General features: G+C 29.3%; 3 protein-coding genes across 3 annotated transcripts in view; 2 read left to right on the top strand and 1 right to left on the bottom strand.

Annotated features, from left to right (window-relative positions):
• Nucleotides 1-3355, bottom strand: part of LOC107454911 (rh5-interacting protein-like) — a 104871-nt gene extending 101516 nt beyond the window's left edge. The window contains exons 1-2 of the mRNA XM_071177334.1: nucleotides 3059-3355; nucleotides 1379-1480 (exon numbers count right to left, since the gene is read on the bottom strand). Coding sequence (XP_071033435.1) covers nucleotides 1379-1480; nucleotides 3059-3224 — 268 coding nt within the window. The 5' untranslated portion in view covers nucleotides 3225-3355. The remainder of the gene's footprint in view (nucleotides 1-1378; nucleotides 1481-3058) is intronic.
• The window catches only part of LOC107456201 (cuticle protein 14-like), a 206301-nt gene extending 193404 nt beyond the window's left edge, over nucleotides 1-12897 (top strand). Inside the window, exons 2-4 of the mRNA XM_071177335.1 lie at nucleotides 8006-8269; nucleotides 9816-9854; nucleotides 11230-12897. Of these exons, the coding sequence (XP_071033436.1) occupies nucleotides 8258-8269; nucleotides 9816-9854; nucleotides 11230-11715 (537 nt within the window). The 5' untranslated portion in view covers nucleotides 8006-8257 and the 3' untranslated portion in view covers nucleotides 11716-12897. The remainder of the gene's footprint in view (nucleotides 1-8005; nucleotides 8270-9815; nucleotides 9855-11229) is intronic.
• A 7135-nt stretch (nucleotides 12898-20032) lies between these two features.
• Nucleotides 20033-22798, top strand: LOC107455683 (adult-specific rigid cuticular protein 15.5-like). Its single transcript, XM_016073363.3, has 3 exons — nucleotides 20033-20044; nucleotides 21700-21750; nucleotides 22247-22798. The coding sequence occupies exons 1-3, from the start codon at nucleotides 20033-20035 to the stop codon at nucleotides 22796-22798; spliced, it is 615 nt and encodes a 204-aa protein (XP_015928849.1).
• Nucleotides 22799-23046: the final 248 nt, after the last annotated feature.

Raw genomic sequence — 23046 nt, 5'->3', positions numbered from 1 at the left:
CGTCATGATATTACAGCACGTGTGTCTTTTTTAATAACAATATCTTTACTTGATTTCATTGTGAAGCGTCATGTTTTTAGAGAGACACGGTGTTGGGTGTACTCTATTGAATGGCAAAAACGAGGATTGCCTCAGGCACACATTCTAATTTGGCTTATTGAAAAAAAACCACCTTCTAAAACTGATCAGATATCAGCAGAAATTCTTGATGTCACCATAGATCCAGTCTTATTTCAGATCATTGTCCAAAATATGTTTCATGCTCCATGTGCATCACCATACATGTCTGTTTGAAAATGCACTAATGATATCCTAGAGAATTAACTGCTTTTTTTCACCATTAAATAAAATTTGCATTTCAAATCATAATCGCAAATGTCATGTACACACTTAAATACAAAATTCAAATTCAAATTGAAAGCGTTGCAACGCACGCAGGGTACAGCTAGTAGTCCATATTGAAAGTTGACTAGCTATTTGTGACAGCATCCTCCTGCGCTGTTGCTACTCAGACTCGTCTCGAACATACACGACGTCATACACTCTCAACGCCTCCATACTCTCCACTGCTAATGTCAACACAGGAGTGACTTCTACTGTGAAGTTAATACACCTCTCACATTCAGCACTCAAAACTCCGGTGACCGCTCTCCCGGTCTGTCACAAGTACAGCAACTAGTGGTAACTATACAACGAATTCTATCCCTGATAGAATTCTGGTGGGGGAGTAATGTGGCGTAACTACCACTACGAAAATTAAACATCAATGCACTGGTATATAAAGCATGCTAACTTGAATATAACACGAGGTACCTTTTGATAGATGGCGGTTGGTATGGTTGATAACTCCTCCCCCACACATGTGAATGGGTTTTTATTCAGGAGATTTTTTTATATACTTATATACTTCCTTTTTGTATTTATTTTTAACGTATCGCATAACAATGTTAACCAATTGATGCAGGAGCGAAAACAAATGCAAACCGGTTTTATCCGAGTAAAAAGAATACAGCTGTATAATATCACATGATAACTATAATTTTACATAGAATCTTATCGTACGTCTAATAATATAGCCAAGGACTGTAGAAACATCTTTTATGTCTTTGCTTGAATAATAATCACATTTACAGAAACAAGTTTCATGTAAGTTATTTTTTGTAGAAAGAAACTAGTTAAACTCATGGCACATAAAATACAATAGAGTTTTTGCACATACTGAAACTATTACTTTCGCGTTTGTCTCTATTTTGAGAATAACTCAATTTATCGAAGCAAATTTCGTACAAGTTAAAATCGTAACAAGTTTTTAATGAGTTAGAAGAAATAAATTAATATTATGATAGGTAGAGATTTGTAAGCAAGCAAAAATCCTTACTTTCACATTCGTCTTTGTTTTGAGCAGAACCTGGTTCGCAGAAACATATTTTTTCACCATTATTACGAACGCAATCATAAGAGCCATATCCACAATAACAAGCTATTACAAATACAAAGAGTATACATACACATGAGCAATTGATACATGTAAATAATCTCGATACAAATAAATATCTAATATACACTACCCCATACGTTTGGAAGAGACCCTTTTAGTTTTTGACGTTTTTTTTAAATTTCTCACGAAATAGTTGGAAGGTTATGTTGTAATTTCAGAGGCATTTAATTCATGCGCTTTTTCATTCTTAACAATAAGGTTTAAAACTCTCAGATATTTGCGGGGACCAACCATATATTACAAAAAGAAAATAAGTATTTATGACCATCCATGCCAAAAAATTTAACAGTAAACTTATAACTTGTATTGTTTACTTTGATTGTTATTTGAAATAATTGCATGAAGTTTCATAATCTTAGCTTAAATATTTATGGATATATGACCATTTTTTATTTAAAAAAAAACTATTTATTTACTTATTTATTGCTATTATCATATATCTCAAGTTCCTCTGTCCCTACCGAATAACAAAAGTAAAAGTCTAGATACGATGTATTAAAAATTGGGAATCATGAAGGACCTAATAACACTTCATTTTCAGCTGACCGCATGGAACAGAGGTCAATAAATTAAAAAAAAATTTTTTACTTTTAATACTTTGTTTTCTAGTTTTTCTTTTTTTGTTTTTTTTTCTGGTAAATTTCTCTCAGGCTTAATCTTTGAAATGGAATCAATCATTTTCACCTCAGGATGGCCGAAATGTAGTAGTTGTTATTGCCAATCATTCATCATCCTCGAAACCATCAACTTCCTGGTTGAACGGTGCCAGTCTGTCTACAAGGGAAAAGTCCCGGAATCCATGTTGCCAGAGTGTCTGAACGGGAAGAAAATTCACGAAATATTTAATGCTCTTATTCTTTTCTCAAAAACTATTTAAATTTAGTCGTCAGTCTTTGTTCTTAAATGCTGCGTGTCTTCTTAAATGCTGCTCTCTGCTATCAATGTCACTGTTATAGTTATTTTCCTTCCTTATTAAATTTGTTAAGTTTAATTATTAAACTAATTATTGTCTCTTTTCCTCCCTTTGCTCCTCAAATCACTACATACATATTATATAAACGCAATAACAGAAATACAAAATAAAATAAAACGAAAATATCCTTAATATTCTTTATAATCTATATATGTATCACTAAAAAATAAAAAAGCAATTGAAAATGAATTTGAGATCAAAGAAGAAGAAAAAAACAGAAAACAAACTTACCGATAAAAAAAATGCCTTAAAAAGAGATATATTAATCAAACAGTCAACAGAAATTTACTAAGAAGAAAAATATATGATTTAAATTTGCTTATAGCTGATATCGAATAAAATAATTGTTAAAAATATAAATATTTGGTAAAAATATGAAGTTAATTATATTTTAGTGCTGCCATCTATTAAATATGCATTTCAATAATAAAATATTTGGAAAATTTAAATAACAAAACCTATATATATATATATATATATATATAGTATGTATTCAAATATGACTAAAATTTAAAAAAAATTTACATTTTTTTTAATTTCTATTATTTAAGATTTTTTTAAATTTTTACACCATTTCCTATACTTACAGAAATCTTGAGCGTGTTGAATGTTTCCGGAGTTGTTCGCGATTGTGGTCTGTACTTTTTTATTCGGCTCATCAGAAAAATCAAAACCATTCTCAGCTCGGACAGGAACAGAGAAATTAAAGTTAACACACAAAAGCAAAACCCAACATAACCAACAGTATTCCATTCTTCAGCCACCTGTTATTGTTAATTTCACATTTATAAGGAATTTAACATGAATAAATTGTTTCAAGAAAATACATTTCACGGGTTTCACATTTGTTTTAGGAAATGTGCAGACGATAAATGAAACGGGAAATAAACCGAATTGATTAAGGTGTATCCTTATCAAAATTATCACATTGCGACCACTCTTTGTCTTAAATCACAAAAAAAAAAATGATAACAAATTTTTAAAGATATATTTACATGCAAACTAACTTCTCCAACGAGCAGCTGATCCGCTTTTATAATTATGTTGAATTTCGAATACTTCTAGATTTAAACTCATTTACTCAAAAATCAAGATAATATGTAAGTATTAAGTCATATTTCTCAAGTTAAATTAGATTTCTTGTTCGTGTGTGTTCGTATTCTCTTCATGTTCGTGTGGTATCGTGTTGTATTTTTTATTAAAGTGTTCAGTACAGCCTATTTCACATTTAAATAAAATACAAATATGCAAATTACCCCAATGACCCCAATTTGATGAATTATGTTATCATGTTAAAATCACCTTGTACACTTATTTGGTATTACTAATAATAAGAGTCAATGAATTTATGATGAATGAATTTATGAATGAATGAATTTATGAATGAATGAATTTATGAATGAATGTAAAGGTTTTAAGCCAAAGCGTAACGAGCTGCAACTGTTATAAATTGCTTTAAGTTAAAAGAATACACGGATCTAAAACGGTAAATAACATATTTTATAACAAAAAATAAATTTAAATAAAAAATAATTTAGCTTAATGATGCTATTCAAGAACTAAAAGGTGGCCAAACCTTGTAAAAGATTATTTACGTTAAAAAGAGGAAATCAGTCATTACTTTCATATGACTTGTTTAATTGGTAATTAAAAGGGAATTTTGATTGCCAATTAGTTTTATTTATCTTTTTGAGTTCAACCGAAATTTTTTTTTGCTGTTGAAATTTTTTCTTCTGTAGAAGCAGGGTTTTAGGCTTAACTGATTTAGACCTTAAATGTGAGTGCACAGACAGGTAATTTTAAGTTTAATTTATCTACCGCTTTAGGTGCCCGACCTTTAGCTATTAATAATTTAGATTCTTTTTATAAGTTTTATGATATTTCCATTAAAAGGATAGCAATATGCAGTTAGAGAAATAAATATTAGTGTATAAAAAAAAAGAAACCAAAATTATCATTATTATTAATATGTGGTCGCAAATTAGTGGTTCAGTAAATTTAAACGTCTCGAAATTGAAATGCCATTTGGACAAATAAGAATAAGCATTTTTATATTTAAAAATTTTATATATATATATATGGGTCATTCTCACAAAAACAGTCATTTTCATGTCCCCAGTATTAGTTGTTGAAAACAAAACNTCCACTCTTGAATTGAAACAATAGTTTGAAGTAAAAGCACTGCTATTCTAAAAGCAAAGTGGGATCTTTTATAGAAATGGGAAGATTTTTCAAGTTAAAACACCGCACAAGGCACAGTTGGTTTTAATACAAAAGCTTCGACGCATCCCCTCCCTTCAAAACGCTTTCTCGATGGCCAAGAACCCCAAAACTCTTTGTTGAGACGAGTTTTAATAATATCTTGATGAATAAGCCGTCCCCACATAGTGTAGTATTGTGTTTTGCAAAAGAGGGGGCAAAAGCAAAACTTATTGAATTAAAACTGTCAACTCTTGCAGATTTTGGGAAAAGCCGAGCAATGAAAGTTAAAAGCGAACCTCTTTGTTTTAAAGTGAATTTTTGCTATTGTAAAGAGTCCGCATTTGTCTCCGAGGATAATAACACAATAAATGAAGTCCCAGGTATCTTGACGAAGATATATATACATGAAGTTTTAAAAAGTGTAGCCGGCGCTGCATTCCATCTTTAACAAACCGAGGGTTGATTGTTGGCGACGTTATCAGTTTTACTGGTTATTTGTTCGCCAAATAACAATTGTTGCCAGTTGTTATCAGATCGGTTTCACTTTTCAACCCGATTCAGATATGTAACAAGATTTGAATGGATAGGAGAGGAGCCAAAACTATTCAGTTTTGTAGCGACAATAATGAATAAAAGTGTGTCTGATACGTGAATGAATTAATTATTAACTGTTTTCGAAACTTGTACACTACAAAATATTTCTAGATATGGAATGAAGTCAGCACTGTTTATCAAGTCTTCTTCGAAGATAGAGCTTTTGAGAAATGCAGAAATTCTTTTCCTGCTAAAAGTTGAATGTCAGTATGGAGAATATAATAATGATTTTAACTGTTGATAATATTAATCGAGTTAGAAGTAAAAATAAAGAAATATACGAACTCAATTTCAGTTGCAGTAAATACAAACGTACTAATAGAATTTTTATCGTATTCATCTTTAATTCTAATACGTTATTAAATATTTAGAACAATTGTTAGTTTAAACTTCATAACGAAGCAGTCTCCCTGAATATCTATTTGCAAATACTAAAAAAAATAAAATAATGTGACTGTCAGGAAAAACCTAGAGATTTGAATACAAGGTGAAAACTGATATCTGAGAAAATTATTTGTTTAATATATATATATATATATATATATAGCATAATACTGACAATGAGGATGAAAAGAAAAAAGAGAAAAACGAGGAAAATAAAGAAAATTAATTAGTTTTATTTACTGCGCATAAGCTGCAAGTATATAGAAATCGTAGAATAAGTTAAGTTCAAAATATTGAGAAGACATGGAAAATATTAAAGATTAGTGGAGAAAAAGGAAGAAAAATTAAATATTTTTTAAAAAATATTTTAAAAATATTTTTAAAAAAATATAAAAGAATATAAAAAAATATAAAAAAATATGTTTATTAAAAAGCCGAAAAACAAATAATAAAAGGCTATTATCAGTTCATCAGCTCACTTGATTATATACGCATAATGGAGTGCTTTCATATAGCCAAAGCAAAATATATTAATACAATAATGTGCACTAAAAAACTGAAGCAAAATAGAGCACATTAAGCAAAAATAATATATATCACGCATAGAACAGAAAATAAAATATAAAGAAGAAACAGGACAAAACACAAAACAAAATCTATAAAGCGAGTAGCGAATTGAAACGAACTTACATGTACGGGAAACTTTTAAGAATGATTTAAAAGACTTTCGTAATAAGAGTGCCAGATTACGAAATATGAAAACAGAAGCGCAAATGGAGTTAATAGCTTAAATAGTGGTATTTTGTTTTATGGTGCGTTCTTACTGCAGTACTGAACGTTTGGTTTGTTAGTTATCAAGGATTGGTCCGAAAATAGATGTGCGCAAGGTAATAATATTATACCGGATAATTTAAAGAAATTTATAATTAATAAGGTTGATATTTAATTACATAATTTTAATGATTTTAGAAAATTAACATTTATTTTTAAAAAAAGAGAGAGAGAGGGAGAGAGTAAAGTGATTTTCCCATTTTGCACAAAGTTTTAGCACTAATTTGCCCGAATGGATTTACACATGGCAAAAATATTAATTAACAAAGAAGTTTAGAGAAAATTTATTAATAATTACATAAAATTAACTCAATGATTTTATATATAATTTTTTAACTTTAGTTGGGTAGCCATTGTTTTTTTTTTATCAAACATTGAAAGAGTTTGTCGATTTGCTTTTTGTATAAATAAAGGTTACTACATATTCTTTTTTTTTTCTTTTGATTAAAAATTGTATTTAAACAGATGTTTTTAGAATTCCAAATAATTAGTTTACTTTATATTAAAATTAAAATCATTTCTTTTATCGTAGAACTCAACAAAGTAGATATTTTATTCTTTTTTAATATCTACAACCAAAAAAATTAAAATTTACATTATCATCATCATTACGGAGCAAGATTAATTCGTCGGAGTAAATAATATTTAATAAAATTGTATAACCTTGAAAATTAAAGATAATTAAATCATCAATAAATCTAGGAGCAAATTTAATATTAAGAGCATAATTTTTTTTCTCTTAATAGTTTAAAATAAATTAGCTAAGAGAGTATTCCAGCAATTTAAATAAAAATATAGTTTCCATTGTAACTATAATTATTAAAAAGGCAAAAATAAAGTAGAATTTACCAATAATCAAAATCGGAATTTTATTAATTGATATATTGTAAATGGGTTAAAATTTTGTGACTTTTTCATGTTTTTTTTTCTATTTTATTTTCTATTTTTTGCGTGATATGTTTTTTACTTGCGTGTTCTATTTTGTTTCAATTTTTCAGTGCTCCTCACACTATTATATTGATATATTTTGCATTGTCTATATTGATACAATATTAGTAATAACTGTTTTTCTGCAGAGGCTTCAAAAAGTATATTTTTGAAACAGTATCTGTATAATTACTTCAAATTTACAGCAGTACAACCATGCCTTTAGCATTTCATTATTTTTTAAATTTGTGATTTTAAAGTGACTTTATATAAACTACATTATTTTTTTGAGACAGTGGCTAGAAATATTTTTTGAAACTAATTATCGAGAACATACTGCTCATTAGCTGTTAAATAAAAGTAAAGTATTTTTATAGTTAGTATTGCACTACAGAAAATTTATATTTGACTGTAGAATAACTTCAAAACTACTTCAATTCTGTTGAAAAACTACAGTTTATTTTTATCTAAGTAAAACGATAACAAGTAAATAGTTTTAATTCCATTTAATTTTGTAATGATGCATCTATGAATTACGTTGATTCATAGCTATTCAACCAAACTGAATTCATAACCATTATATTTCAATCTTTCAGGTTATCAGAATTTCTATCTGCATATTAATGTTGGTTAATGTCTATCTCTCCTGACCTTGACACTTTCTCTATCAAATGATAGAAATAATGATAGATTCGAGCATTTTTGTCTGACTAAATTCACTTCGGAAGCTTAGAATCAATCACCTGTAAAAATTACTCTAAATATTTGAAATGCATTTCTTTGGTGATTGCTATAAAAGAAAATATTTTTGATGCAGCATAAGCAGTAACCATTCAGCTTTGTTAAACATGATCTCCAAGGTAAGAGAATTATTTATTTACTACTGAAATTAAAATTATTATTTTTCCATTAATTATTTTCAAACAAAAAGAATGTTATGATCATTCATTTCCTTAATTTTTATATTGACCTCTTCTTTCTCGACCCCTCAAAACTACCGGGTATCACGCCCATGATATTTCCGGACTGGAGTATATGAAAGTAACGCACAAAAAAATTAAAATTACACCTGTAATCATGTTTATTTCTCAGTTGGATGGCTGTTATAGTCGATTTGTAATGTGTTTAGAGATAGTATAATGTGTTTAGAGATAGTTAGTTTAGAGTTAAATTATAATTAATTAGTTTTTCATTTCAAGCTAAAAATTTACCCAAAAGTTAAAAATTTATATTTATCATAAATTGCACATACAATTAGATTTACATAATTTTCTTGAATAAAAAATAGGCACTTATGCAACTATTTTCTTCACAATTGTGCGACCATTAAGGGGTTTTCTTTGTTAAATTGTTGTATTTTTCACATTAACTATCACATTAACTATTTTCTTATTTCTTTGAAATTAAAACTTTGTTTATTTTAAGATTATTTCACATTGTTATTATTTATCTAAAGATATGTGTAGCATCATTGTAGTTGTATTGATCTAAAAGTAGTGTTCAAGAAAAAAAAATTATTAAAGTTTTAACAACAAACTTATGTTGTTACTAGATAAAGAAAAGGTAAGACCGATAACGAATAGACAATTAGACAAAAAAATCAGACTATCAACACGAAATATTTTTATTGTAAATAGGAAAAGTTAATATTGATAAATTTATTAATACAATTTTTCATAAATTTATTTAAATTAAGATAAATTTATTAATCTATTCAGTCAACTTTTAAATTAATATTCCCTTATAAATATCAAATTATAGAGATTTAGTCCACATAGAAAGATTAACAAATTAATCTGTTGACAAGTCTTTCGCTAATAGCCAGCACTATGTAAACTATCAGATGTAAACATTGAATAGTCACATAAATAATCGCATTATGAATAATATCATTAATAAAATGCGTAATACTACCATAAATCAGAAGATAAATTTTCCTGAAAATAAATGATAATAAATATAATATAATAGTAAATATAAATATAATAATGAAAAGTAATAAATATAATAATAAGTATAAAAATTATAATATAAAAATAATAAATATATAAATAAATATATTATAATAGCAAATATAACATAAAATTATATAATAACATATATAATATAAATATATATAATAATAAAAATAACTTCTGAAAATAAATAATAATAAAATAGAAATAATTATTTATAATAAATATGACTGAAATCGAAAAATAAGAAAACCTAAATTTTTTAAGGTTAAAGTAAATTTTACATTTCATGATATTTCAAATTTCCTTGATCAAAATGATATTTTTTCCTCAATTTTTCTCTAACAAAAAAACTTGGTTGCTGGCCAATAATTTAAAGTAAAGCAAATTCATTTACAAACTACATATTTAATCCATAGAATAATTTGATGAAATTGTTTATTTTTTTCAGTTCATTTTGGTTCTTGTCTTCAGCGTCATCTCTATGACGGTGAGTGTTATAAATGAAAAATCAAAGAATATAAATAATGCAATGATTGTTGCAAACTAATATAGAAATAATGATGCTGTCGCATTGTTTATTAGTTAATAATGGATTGATTGATTGTATGATTGATTGAGGATTTAATGATGGTTTTGGAATTTATACTAGGTAATGAGATATATGTGTATATTGAAATATTAATATTATATATAATAATATTATATATTGAAATAATAAACTTAATATAAGAATAACAATAATATTATATATTGAAATAGAACGAAATTGTATTTGGATATTGTCTTTGGAACGAAATAGTATTTGGATAAAATATTCAGTCATTAAATAGAGGACAACCATTACTAAGCGGAATCATCAGTTTGCGTAGGGACCGGTATTGGTCCTCGTTAAACTGTTCGACCGGTAAAGTGCTGAATTTTGCATACGTCGTCAGGCTTACGAAGTCGGAGTTTCATCCCCTCTGCAGAGGATAAAAATTGTGATGATCCTCCTCTTCGGATCATCCTCAGGGATGTTTCCCAGACCGTCGCCAATTGTCCATTGAACAGCTCTAGTGCTGACTTAAATGAACTACAGCAACATTTTAGAGATGAGACTATTGATGCTATATTTTTTTTTAATGGCGGGCACTTGGAACTATTGTCCATTGACCTCAGAAAGTGCCAGAACTGCTACCCTCTTCTCGTTACCCAGTGGGCACCTGTGGCGAAGCCACGGCGGTGGAGCAGCGTCGCCCACGTCACACAACCACAAACCCGTTTATAGGGCGGGTCACATTCACACAATAACACACAAAGGAGAAAGGACATAGAACACAAAGAGAGAGAAAGAAACATCCATGCCCAGAGCGGGATTCGAACGCGCAGCCATTGGCTTCGCAGTCAGGCATGCTAACCGCTCGGCCACCTGGCCGACATTGATGCTATATTGTAGGATTGATATTTATTAATTTGACACTAAATAACTAGTGAAGCTGATTTCCCATTAAATATTTAAGAAGTTTGCTAGTTTGAATGCTGTGCACTTAAGCCTTTAAGTGATATTAATAAAGCATTATTTGTTTTTAAACCTATAGATTATTAAACCAGACAACTAAAAAACTATTTCTTATAAAGTTATGGTTGAATAAGGCTACAGTTAATAAATATACTATAATCTATTGTATTGATTTTATAAATTAAAATTTCCATATAAAATTATTAGCTATCTGAAAGCACAGAATAATATAAAATGAGCTATAGTATCGTTATTCGAATAATGTCCTTAAAAAAAATACAATTACACTTCAAAAATTTAAATCTATCTTTGAAAGTTAAATAATTGAATTATTCGATCTGAAACATGCGTTTGTTTATTTCAGTTGGGTCATGGTCATTTCCCAGTAGAAGAGCACCACGCATCCAAGCCTTACAAATTTGGATACAGCATTAAAGACAAGCATGGTGAACAACACAGGGAAGAATCGGGAACAGGAGGGCACGTGACTGGTAGCTACGGATTCACCGATGCTCGAGGTGTTAAAAGACAAGTGAACTACGTTGCCGACAAAGCTGGATTCAGAGCCCAAGTCAAGACTAACGAACCCGGAACCGCAAACCAAAACCCAGCCGCAGTACTCCTCGTCTCCGATGCTCCTTACACCGGTGGTGAAGGATATTTGGGTGTACCTGCAGCTGCTGCTGGATATGGAGGTTTAGGATATGGTGGTGGATATGGAGGAGCTTATGGAGGTCTTAGTTATGGTGGAGCTTATGGAGGTCTTGGTTATGGTGGAGCTTATGGAGGATATGGAGGACTCGGTTTAGGTATTTTAGGTGGTTTGGGATATGCTAGATATGGATATTAACTAAATTTATTTTTATGTTTGTAACATAATTTATTTTTATGTTTGTAACATAACTTATTTTTATGTTTGTAACATAATTTATTTTTATGTTTGTAACATAATTTATTTTTATGTTTGTAACATAATTTCTTTTTATGTTTGTAACTATTTTGTTCCACTACTATATAACAAATTATGCATCTTCTGAAAAATTTAGTTTTTACTGTCTTGCATTATCATATGTTTGTGATTTTTCTCTAGTTCTAAAGCCATTTTTAGAGCTTCCTGCCTTCTTCACTTTCGCCTCCTTTTTTAAATATTGCGTTATTTCACTTTTATTTATGTGCTTTAAACCTTTGCTTGCTTTACTTATTTGGGTATTGTATTTTCCTTTCAAAATTTGCTTCTATTGCATTCATTTCTAATTCGATGGAATTAAATTACTTAAGATTACCCTTGTTTTTCTATTTATTTTTGTTGTGTTCATTTATTATGTTATTTTGCATGTATTTACTCTTTGAATGTTCTTTTTTTTTTCTCTTTAAATTCTTAAAATGCTTTTTTTTTCTTCCATTTATTTATTTTTTTATATCTTCGATATTTAATACTATTTTATGCGCAATTTTATTTCCTACCTTCATTTTTGCGATTCATATTTTTGGTGATATCTGGTTTCCTTATTCTTTAGTTTATTCTTCAATAAAGAGTTTCCTTTTTTTGCATGCAGTATTTATATCTTTTACTTGTCTTAAGCTTTAGTCTCTCTGCTCTTTTATGCATGCCCAAGATTTTTTCCTATTTTTAACCATATTTTTAGGTTTTCTAGTATTTTTCAATATTTTATTTCTTTGCATGTATTTGTGGAATATTATAGCTATTTCCTATTTTTTTTCCTCACATCATTTCAATTTTTCTTTGCAAACAAACTCATTACAATTTATAAAATTTTCTCCTGTTATCTCTCTATGCAAGATAGTAAATCCGTTGTCATGCTTTTGTGTTGAATTACTTTGTTATTCTCAGCTATGAATTTCATTTGCTTCAAATTTAGTTTTATATATCTTTAAATCTGTAGCAGCTTAGTTGCCTTCCTTGTATTTAAATTCACAATGCTTTAAATATTTCCCATTTTATGTAACTTATGTGCAATATGTCTATAAATGTTTGCAAATTTGAATAAAAAGTAACCAAGCAATAGAAAAATTTACTTGAAACATTTTTTACTCATCCCTACACTTTCTTAAAGTTGGAATTCATTTCGTGTTTTTAATTATATCATTAGTTTGTTTCTTCGCAAATACAAGGGGGAGGCTTTATCTCCATTTCAACCCCCTCCCTCCTCACAGACAATTATTTCATGATATTTTTTGCCAAATTTAAAAAATTTTCAATCAAAAGATCAAAATGTTTTTTCTTTATTAGCTATAATGGTTCGTTATATTTAGTTACAAATTCTAATGAAGTAAAACTTAATCATAATACTTTTAAGTGATTGCCATTGTAGCCTCGTTGACAAATTTGTTATTTCTTTCTTTCATTTTTTAAAATTCTTACTTAATATTTAGTTACATTAAAAGTTTTTGAATATTTTCCACCAAAAAGGTTATTTAATTTGATTAATTAGTTTAATACTTTTCAATATTGCTTTAGAGTTTCAAATTGTTTTGTATTAAGTATATTAATTACTTACGTCCACTGAAAAAAATTACATAACATTTTCATTGAAGTAAATATGATTTACTTATAAGTGACTTAATAACTATAAAATGGTGAAAAATATCTTGGTCAATACCATGTGCCCCAAATAGATGAAGCCACTTTGAGTTTTTGTCATAATTAGACGCAAAGAAAACAACTAAAAACCAAACATACACATTACCAAAGTCTGTATCTAAGCACATGGAGTAATCCACCTTTTGATTAACTGGACACAAAGAAATCAAATGTGAGGCAATCAAAGCTATTACCAAAGCCTATATCTAAACACATATTTACATGTATTAATCCCCAATTTGATAAATTGGACGCACACAAAAAAAAATGAGAACCAAACATACATATTACTAAAGTCTATATCTTAACATATATTTACAAAGAATAATTCAACTAAACAGGAAAAAAATATCGAACAAGTAAAAATAAGAGGAAAAAAGTCCCCCGTCGAGATAAAATCTTCTCAGGTTATAGTTTATATAACTGCCATGTTTACGTATATCTTGAAATATATGATGATGCGTACCATTTACTAAACCCTGGATGACTTTAGAATCATAATTATCCCTGGTTTCTATGATGACTGCTTTCAATTTGAATACAAACTGAAACTCCTACTTTTTCGTATATACTGTCCTACTGAAAAAAAACCTCACGTTTTCTTGGGGATATAGATCAGATAAAAGGGCAGGCAATTCATGGTATACACCGTATTACTCAAAAGCCAAAGCTGTAAAAATTTTGTAACGTAAATGAAGGTATTGTCCGGCTAATTGTCAAAAGCCTTCATACAGTCTTGAGAAGAGGCTAGAACTATCACATCTTAAGCCTTCTCAAGGAATTATTGAGCCTCCATCTTGCCGCATAATGGAGAATAATGCCTTTTTTCTCATGTCATTAAAATAGCACATAACACTTTCTGCGTTTTACATATTTTGTTTATTTTCTACTATCCTTTGCTCAATAGATATCTCAAATTTTTTAAATCGCAGATTTCTCGTAGGATGCATAAAACGAAACTGTAGATGATAATAAACGAGTAAACATTTTTTAAAAAAACTCGGCTCGCACCGACCACAGTGCTGATGTAACATATCCTCAGTGGTAGACGGATTAGGGTTAGAGTCCCCAACAAAGGACAGCAAAAACAATAAGTGATTAGCATGTGACACATAATCGTACATGTTTAAGAATATCTGAATAAAAAATTTTTTGATGAAGGAAAGAGTATCGATTATCAGATTGAAATATATTAAAATCTATATCATGCGAGTGAGCAGTCATGGGCAGGAAAAACAATATTTAAAGTGCTTTGACAAACTGCGATACATTTTTGCTTTTGTTATATGCGCATATTTAATAATAATTTAAGACTTTTTATAAGAAGAACCTGATTTATGCTGTTTAATATTATAATTCACAACTAATGTTTCAGTTTTATTGTTGTTTAAACTTCATGGGCAAAAATCACGGCCACCCCCCTTCTATGGGTTATTTGATGACGTTTAAAAAATTGCCTGCTACAGCCACTTTTTTTGCCGAAAAGGCATTTTATGATTCTTTTTTTTAATGATTATTTCTTTTTTATAAGTATGGAATTATGAATATTTATAATACAGTGAATATTACTTTGTTTAAGCTTGTTTCTTAAAATATTAATTCATTTTTGTAAACAATCTTGTTATGTCTATCATATTTTGAGAAATGTTTCAAGAGAAATGACATTATAAATATCAATAGTTTGAAAATTTTAATTTTTGTAAATGTAATAACATGATTTAGAAAGTGGCCACTGTAAAAAATGCTACAAAAATGCTGCAAGAAAAGCTACAACTGATGGCTACTGCCCAGCAGCTAAATTTCCTTATTTTACCTTTAGGCTTAAACTTCATAGAAATTTTAAACACGTAAGCAAGTTTTTGATTTAATTATATTATTATCCCTTTTAGAACGACTGATGCGAGTTGAAAGTATTTATTTCTTTTTTTATAAATAGTTCAAAATGCTAAAAAAGTGCTAAGAAAGTAATTTTGTCATAAATATTATTCAAATAAATTAATGATAGTCCATATTTACTTAAATAAGTTATTAAATTTAAGAGTAAACTCAATATTTGTTACAATGCAGCAAAGATATTTTTAATTTCAAAATGGTAGCTAAGCGAAGAAGAAAGACTTTTACTAAAATCAAACGTGATTTAAAATTATTATCTTACCACTATTCAGTTATTTGTTAATATTTACCTCGCACAGTTGTGCAAGCTTGGTTTTTAAAGGTTAATACGTAGGTTCAATAGTTTAGGGCTATATTTATCTTTTATGCTTCCTAATTTCTACAGAGGAGAGTAGCGTTTTAATCAACGACGATGGGCCAGCCATTCTTTTTTTTTTCTTTCTACTTTCTTACTTCTCCCTTTGGTTTTCTTCAATTTAAAGAGTTTATATTACAATAATTGAGTAGAGGGATTATGTGATATTAAATTATATGCTGCATCCCTAAATATTGAAATTTATAATTTAGCCTAAATTAAAACTCTAACTTATATAAATTAGATAAAATGTTTATGAATCAAAGGTTTCATGTAATAGCTTTGTCTCATATTTTTAGAATTCCATGTTGAAAAAAGTGACAGCATACATACAAGGCTAGACGAAAATATAATGACCAAAAATGACCATAAGATTTTAATTTATTATAAGAAAATAGTAAAAATATCCTTCTAAGAAATATATTGAATGTAGTTACACAACCTAAACTGCAATTAATAGCAAATATTTTTCTTAAATCGTCTGCTTGCAGCTGTTTCAAACTAATTAGGTATAGAAAATAAAATTCTTATTGGAAATTTTATTACATCATTTTACAATACGATTTTCTTTAATTTATCTTCATATATTTCCTACTATTTTCTTACCGTTTACTCCTCTCTTTTGTCATAAATTAATTTTTTATCGGTAAAAGAAAACTTTTTCCTTCCTGTCCGATGTGAAATTCTCTGAAAAAATATATTTTACATAAGCCATATAAAACTGGAATCTGGATGGTCTGTTAAAAAGTAATTGTGATGCTGCTACATCACACTTGCACCGCATCGTTTTAATCTTAACTGCTTTTACTCAGTTTTGTTGTTTATTATTCGTAATGCAAATCCTTTAAACATAAGAGTTCAGTTATTTTAGTTTTAGTTGTCTTAACCGCGGTGGCATTTCAACCTTTAAATTGGCCGATTAATTTTTAGCATGAATTTTTTCTTCCGTTATGGATGGTTGACTGAATATAAACAATAACAAGCTTCCTGAAACAGGAAGAAATTTAGAAAACTTCCGGTGTATACCTCCGCCTATGTTATGCTTACGAGGCGATGTGTGAACAGACTTAACATTTTTGTAAGTTTTATTATTGTAATTTGTGTTTAAATTTAAGTTTAATTTTACCATTCAAAATAGCTTTCTGAAATTTACAAATTTTAACAGGCTGTGAGCCTTTGACAGATTTTAAAATATTAATAAGAAAACATAAATAAAGTGTAAAGTTTGCCATTTTCCTGTTATTGTCCCTTAACTTGGCTATATTTGCGTAAAATATCTCCTTCTGTTATTTTTTGGGTTGCATCATAGCATGCTTGCGGAATCTTCATGTATTGTTTGTTTCGTTGAATTTTTAATTGAAAGAGCGTGTTATATTATAAGCACTACAAGTATAATTATATTGTATGGTGTGATTTTTCAAGTTTAGGCATGAAAATCAATCGGTAGCATTAACCCGGAATTATTTTTTATTTCTAATGGCAATGCAATACAAAAGGAACAACAGCAAAGCTAACTAGGTAAGAAAGTACAATGAAGTAGAACATGAAAGTCAACCGAAGTCATTGCCTCATCAAAAGTTCTCTTGCTTGGCTATACAGTGTCGTCTCAGAATCGCTATGGAGCGATGAAAAGCAGCGGAGGTGAGTTCGATTCATTGGCTCTGCCAAATTACAAAGGAACAGCTTGGATGGTTAAAAATCTTAATACGATGGAGACGTTCTCCTAAACAGTCATGACCAGTCAAAAGACAGAATTTTACAACAGCTTCGCGACGTGGAGAGTTGGGGCTAGACAGAAGATCGTCAATCATCCACAGCTTTGTCTGCAAATGGTCAAGTACTTAACCCGGAAGTCTTACGTTGAAATTTAACCCGTAGCACCAACTGTGCTCAGCTTTACACGGTCAACCATCAAATGTTGGCTTTTTCTGCAATTCATATCTTTTCCTTCTTGTTTTATTTATTTATTTTTCTTTGTAAAGTTTTTCTTTTGACATGTCATGCCGAAAGATAAGCACCTGATAAACGTAACCTTCAAACGCTTGAATATATCTCTAAAAGTGGTGATCTGGGGAAACAAATGGCAGATGATTTGTTATCTCTCTCATTTTGACTATTCCTCTTTTCGTTCGGAAAGAGATAATTAAAAAAAAACAAAAAAAGAAAGCAGACATAATAACCTATAAGTACATTTTGCTGGTCCATTTATAGTTCTTTTAAAACTGAATCATGTCCAAATAAAGAGTTTAGAATCTTAAAAAAAGAAAAGATTAAATATTACCACAACTTGTCGCTTCAGAAGAATTAAAAGCAGGTTCATTTAGTCCATGCTATTTGGTTTTTACAAGGAATGACAAGACAGAAGAATTCAACATTATTTTATTTTCTAACTTTTAAATTATTGACACATTTAAAATATCCCTGCCAAATTTTGGAGTATTAAATTATCTACATCTATCAACACAGTTAAGAAAAAAGAGGATAAAAAGCTTACCGTGTTTCTGACTCTTTGGAAACACCAAGAAATTTGGTAAATTTTACCGATGCAATGGTAAAATTAGCAATAAAATTTGGTTTAAGTTTGATTAAAATTTAATAAATGTGGTAAAATTTGGTAATTTTATCTTGATACATTAAAGCAAGGCACAAGAAACCTTTTTTTCAGTTAAATTTACTTTTCAGTTTTAAATTCTGTGCAAAATGTGCGGTAATAAGAACAAAAAATTTTGAAAACCAGAATTTCGCGTATACCGTTTCTATAAAAACGGAAATAATATTAAATAAATGGATTAGATACCTTTTTTTGTTGCTTTTATTGGGCAGCTTTTTTTTCTTTACTGGAAATGTCATTACTCTGCAGTACAGTAATTTTGCCAGAATTACCGTATATATCACAAAAACCAAGTTGAATTTTTTCAAATGTCTTTCCGTACATATTGACATTTTTCATTCGGGCAGAGGCACCATACTACGTGGTCTAACGTTGTGTCCAAGGTAAAAGAACAGATAGTACTGAGACGGAAAGAACACCCTTGCGTCTGATAGAGATTCGAACTCCGGACCGGACTTTTTTGAGATGCGCGGACTACCATACTGGAAAACCATACTGCCCGAACTGCTCCAACTTGAAATAGGATGAATAATTTCTAAATTGTCAATTAGTCTATGTCAAAAAATAAGGTTTTCCGAAAACGCAAATAGACCTTGCACATCTGCATTACTTTGTATTAGTCGAAATTCTTCAAAAAAGTTTCACATTTCATAAGAATCATTTAAGCAAGTTTATTTGACACAATGTTAACAGTGATAAAGTAAAAAAAAATATATATATAAAAGTTGCATTTCTGAGAACTTTTACGGTACTATGCCTCCAAAAAAAATTTTGTTCAAAAATTTTCTCCTCTTGGTTACGTTTATTTTCACTTTAAAAAAAGTTAATACCATTCGCTGTATATAGGAAAATCATTGTATAAAAATTGAAACTGTAATGTGAAAACAAATGCAAAAGTGACATTTTATAACATTGTATTGAAGCTACATGTTAAAAAGAGGTTATCGTAAATAAAACAATTGAGATATTTGAAGCCCTTAATATAGTTCTCCAGGTAATATTGTCTCTAACGTTGTAGGAAAATCCATATCTGATATGAAAATATTTAATTAATTAATAATTAAGCATAAAACAGCATAAAATAGCATGAATATCAAGAGAAAATAGAATTCATTGTCAAAATGATTGATACCTAATTAAATTTTTTATGGAAATTGAAATTGATCCATCTTCCTTTGGACGATTAATAACTATTAAACTTTAAAGTTGTCTTTTTTAATTATCTTATAGGAAATGAGAATCTCGCATTCCTTATTTTATTGTATAAACTCTGTTGATAAAGTTATTATATTATTCTAAGATAATACTTTGATTGAAAAGACAAAATAAGTTTCAAATTCTACAGTTTTTGTTGTGAAAGAATTAATTAATAAAGCCTATTCTGGTTTCACAACGAGAAAAAATTCCGATTTGATAATCATCAATTTTTCGTTCTTAATTTAATCCCAAATCATTTAAACTTTAAATAAAACCGTCATATTTTAATCGGTAGTGAAACTATTCAGATTCTGACCTTCAGCCATGTCTTGATTTCCAAAATTGGAAAATTCCTTAGATTATTCCGAACGGTGAAAGTTACATCTGGAATGAAAAATTAATCATGCGTAAAATTTATTCTAAATACTTTCCGGCATTTTTGTGTTATTACTATTTATAAAAACAGATGATTTTATCCACAATCACAAAAAACACAAGCGAAATAAAACATGTTATCCCAGGTAAGATTTTCTTGTTTTAAAATTAATTTTAATAATTACAAATAAGTATTGAATGCTAACAGAACAGCTTCATAAATCTTTTTCGGTAGGCTAAATATAAAATTAATCAAATCAATTAGTAACAAATTGAAATATATGTTGTTGTTTTTATTTCTTCTTACGGTAAATCAGATGATTTCAGATGATTTTCAGACGGTTTCTTATGACGAATGAGCAATAATTTGATTGGCGAATTGCATGATTCTTTATTTAATCTGAATATTTTCAAATAATTAAATCAGATAAACTACGAAATAAAATTTTAAACCTTAAAGAACAATATTCAGTTACGATTTTCAGAAACTTAAGGAACATTCTCAATAGATCTGGTCCGAACATTTTAGTTTAGATTCCGTGTTAGAGAACTAATCCATTGTAATATACCAAAGAGTTACTAAAAACTGTTAATAGACTACTCACTGCACTTCGACTGCAGATTTCAAGTCTTTTATATAATCTACATCTAAATCATTAATAGGTTTTTTCTCTTAAATTTTCCATAAAATAAATCTACATTATGTAGTTACTTATATTTTCTTAACTTTAATCTTGCTTTTGCAATGTGCAAATTATTTATGGAAATATTACTCTGGATTAAACTGTTCCAATTTTTAACTAACTAAGTTCTGTTAAATAGCACAGATAATAAAATTGCAATGTAAGTAGGTAACTGAATTGAAATAAATGAGAAAAAACCATATTTATTTTTCAAAAAGATTCATTCCATTTTTCAACTGAATTTAAATGTGTTATTGCATTAGAGTAATTTACTATAATAGTAATTTCAAAACTTTAACATATTTTTGACGCCATAAAATTATTTTGTATACACCGATATAAAAGACTGAAGTATGCGTATTTCAACAATCTTACTGCCTTTTCTAACGATTTTGAAAGGAACCAAAATGCATTAGAGTAGAGTTCATTTTTTTTAAAAAAGTAAGATATAAAATTTAAACTATGAAACTTCAATTGTAAAATAAGAAGTAATTGTTTTATTTTTATAATGCTTAGAAGAAAATTTAATTATACAAGTGATTTTTATTGCTCTCGTGATGTTTAGAGATATTTTCATTACCACTAATATAATTCCATCACTATTTTTTTCCACATAACGACATTTTTTAAAATCTTAAACATCATTCAGCTGTTGTAAAGGGCTTAAAGACCAGTAAAATATTTGTTGTAACGTCACTGCCCATTCAAGAACTGGAGGTGATCCAATTTTCCAGTGGCGACATTTATGACCAAGAATTCATCTTTTACCACACTCATACATCACACCCATATATAAGGTGGAACCATTAATACATTCATACTTTCATCCGCAGATCGTAATTTAGACCTAAACCAAACGATTAATCTCCAATCCAGTGCCCTCAGAGGTACAGTTTGTTAAGGGAACGTAGAGGACTTTGTGACTTATGACAACGTACATCAGTCAATGTCGAACCCCCATTCTCAGAAACGTGAGTCCAGAGCCCTAACAACCAGCTATCTCAGCCCCAGTAAAATGTTTACATAAACAATTTAGAAAACAAAAACTTCACACAGATCATTAGCTTTAGAAAAAATTGTTTCGAACATAATAACGTAATTTCTTTTCTATTTTACAGTACGTTCTTCTTCTCGCTTTCTGCGGCATGTCCCTAGCCCACTTGGGTTACGTAAGTATTGAAGTATTGTATTTAGACTTTTAAAATAATATATCTCAGTGTTTAACAGTGAACTTGTAAGCCTGTCTCAACTTACAAGTACTAGTCTAAAGTAAACTTTATTTTAACATTTACTGATTACATTAAATCGTAAGTAATATAAAATGTTGCTAATCATCAAAATAATAGTATTATTAAGCTATATTCTATCACCAACTAGGCCATGCTGCTTATATCTATAATACAGAAGTTTGAAATAATGAAATCAATAATCTCCTGTCCAAGCATTTTTAAAGAATGTAACATTTATTTTATGAATCAATTTTATTGTATTGATATGAGGATTACCCCATGCAATAAGTGATTTTATTTTTTTTCTATTTATGACTTTAGTTTTAAAAAGTCCCGGAACTTTAAAATCGAAAAAAAAATCTAAATATTACTTCCTTGAAATAACTATTTTGCAATGCACGTGTGTTGAGTTATTGGTATAAATTATTATTTACAGATGGGCGAAAGCCACTATCCAGTCTATGAGCACCATGCTCCCAAGCCTTACAAATTCGGATACAGCATCAAGGATAAACATGGTGAACAACACAGAGAAGAATCCGGAACAGGAGGACACGTAACTGGTAGCTACGGATTTACTGATGCCCGAGGTATCAAAAGACAAGTGAACTACATCGCTGACAAAGCCGGATTCAGAGCCAAGGTCAAGACCAATGAACCCGGAACCGCTAATCAAAACCCAGCTGCCGTTCAACTTATCTCTGATGCCCCTTACACCGGTGGTGAAGGATATTTGGGAGTCCCTGCAGCAGCAGCCGGTTATGGTCTTGGTGGTCTAGGTTACGGAAATGGAGGCATCGGTGCAGAATACGGTCTTGGTGGCTTAGGTTACGGTTATGGAGGTCTTGGAGCAGGTTACGGTGGCCTCGGATACAGTGGAGCTTATGGTGGATATGGAAATCTTGGATATGGAGGAGCTTATGGTGGATATGGTGGTTATGGTTTGGGCATCTTAGGAGGCTTGGGCTATGCCAGATACGGATATTAAATTTTGTAAAAAAAGAAATAGCATAAAAATAAATTATTTTGCAAAAAAATCTTTAGTTGTTTTCAATTTTATCCTCTGCAATCAAAAAAGCTGAAAATACCAACTGGAACTAAATAAAAACATAATAAAAATTATTTAACAGAAAGAAGAAAGCAATACCCCTGACTTCCGATACTCCATACGTTGGAGGTGAAGGATACTTGGGTGTACCAGTAGCATCTGCAGGAAACAGTCTTGCATATGGATAT

The sequence above is a fragment of the Parasteatoda tepidariorum genome, chromosome 2 (genome assembly GCF_043381705.1).
Source record: "Parasteatoda tepidariorum isolate YZ-2023 chromosome 2, CAS_Ptep_4.0, whole genome shotgun sequence".
Taxonomy (NCBI): Eukaryota; Metazoa; Arthropoda; class Arachnida; order Araneae; family Theridiidae; genus Parasteatoda; species Parasteatoda tepidariorum.
Note: the sequence above shows the minus strand (reverse complement) of the source record. Positions and strands in the feature narration are given on the sequence as shown.

Coding starts and splice junctions, on each gene's coding strand:
- LOC107455683 (XM_016073363.3), top strand. Junction 21,751..22,246: donor CCCTAGCCCACTTGGGTTAC/GTAAGTATTGAA, acceptor TATTATTTACAG/ATGGGCGAAAGCCACTATCC.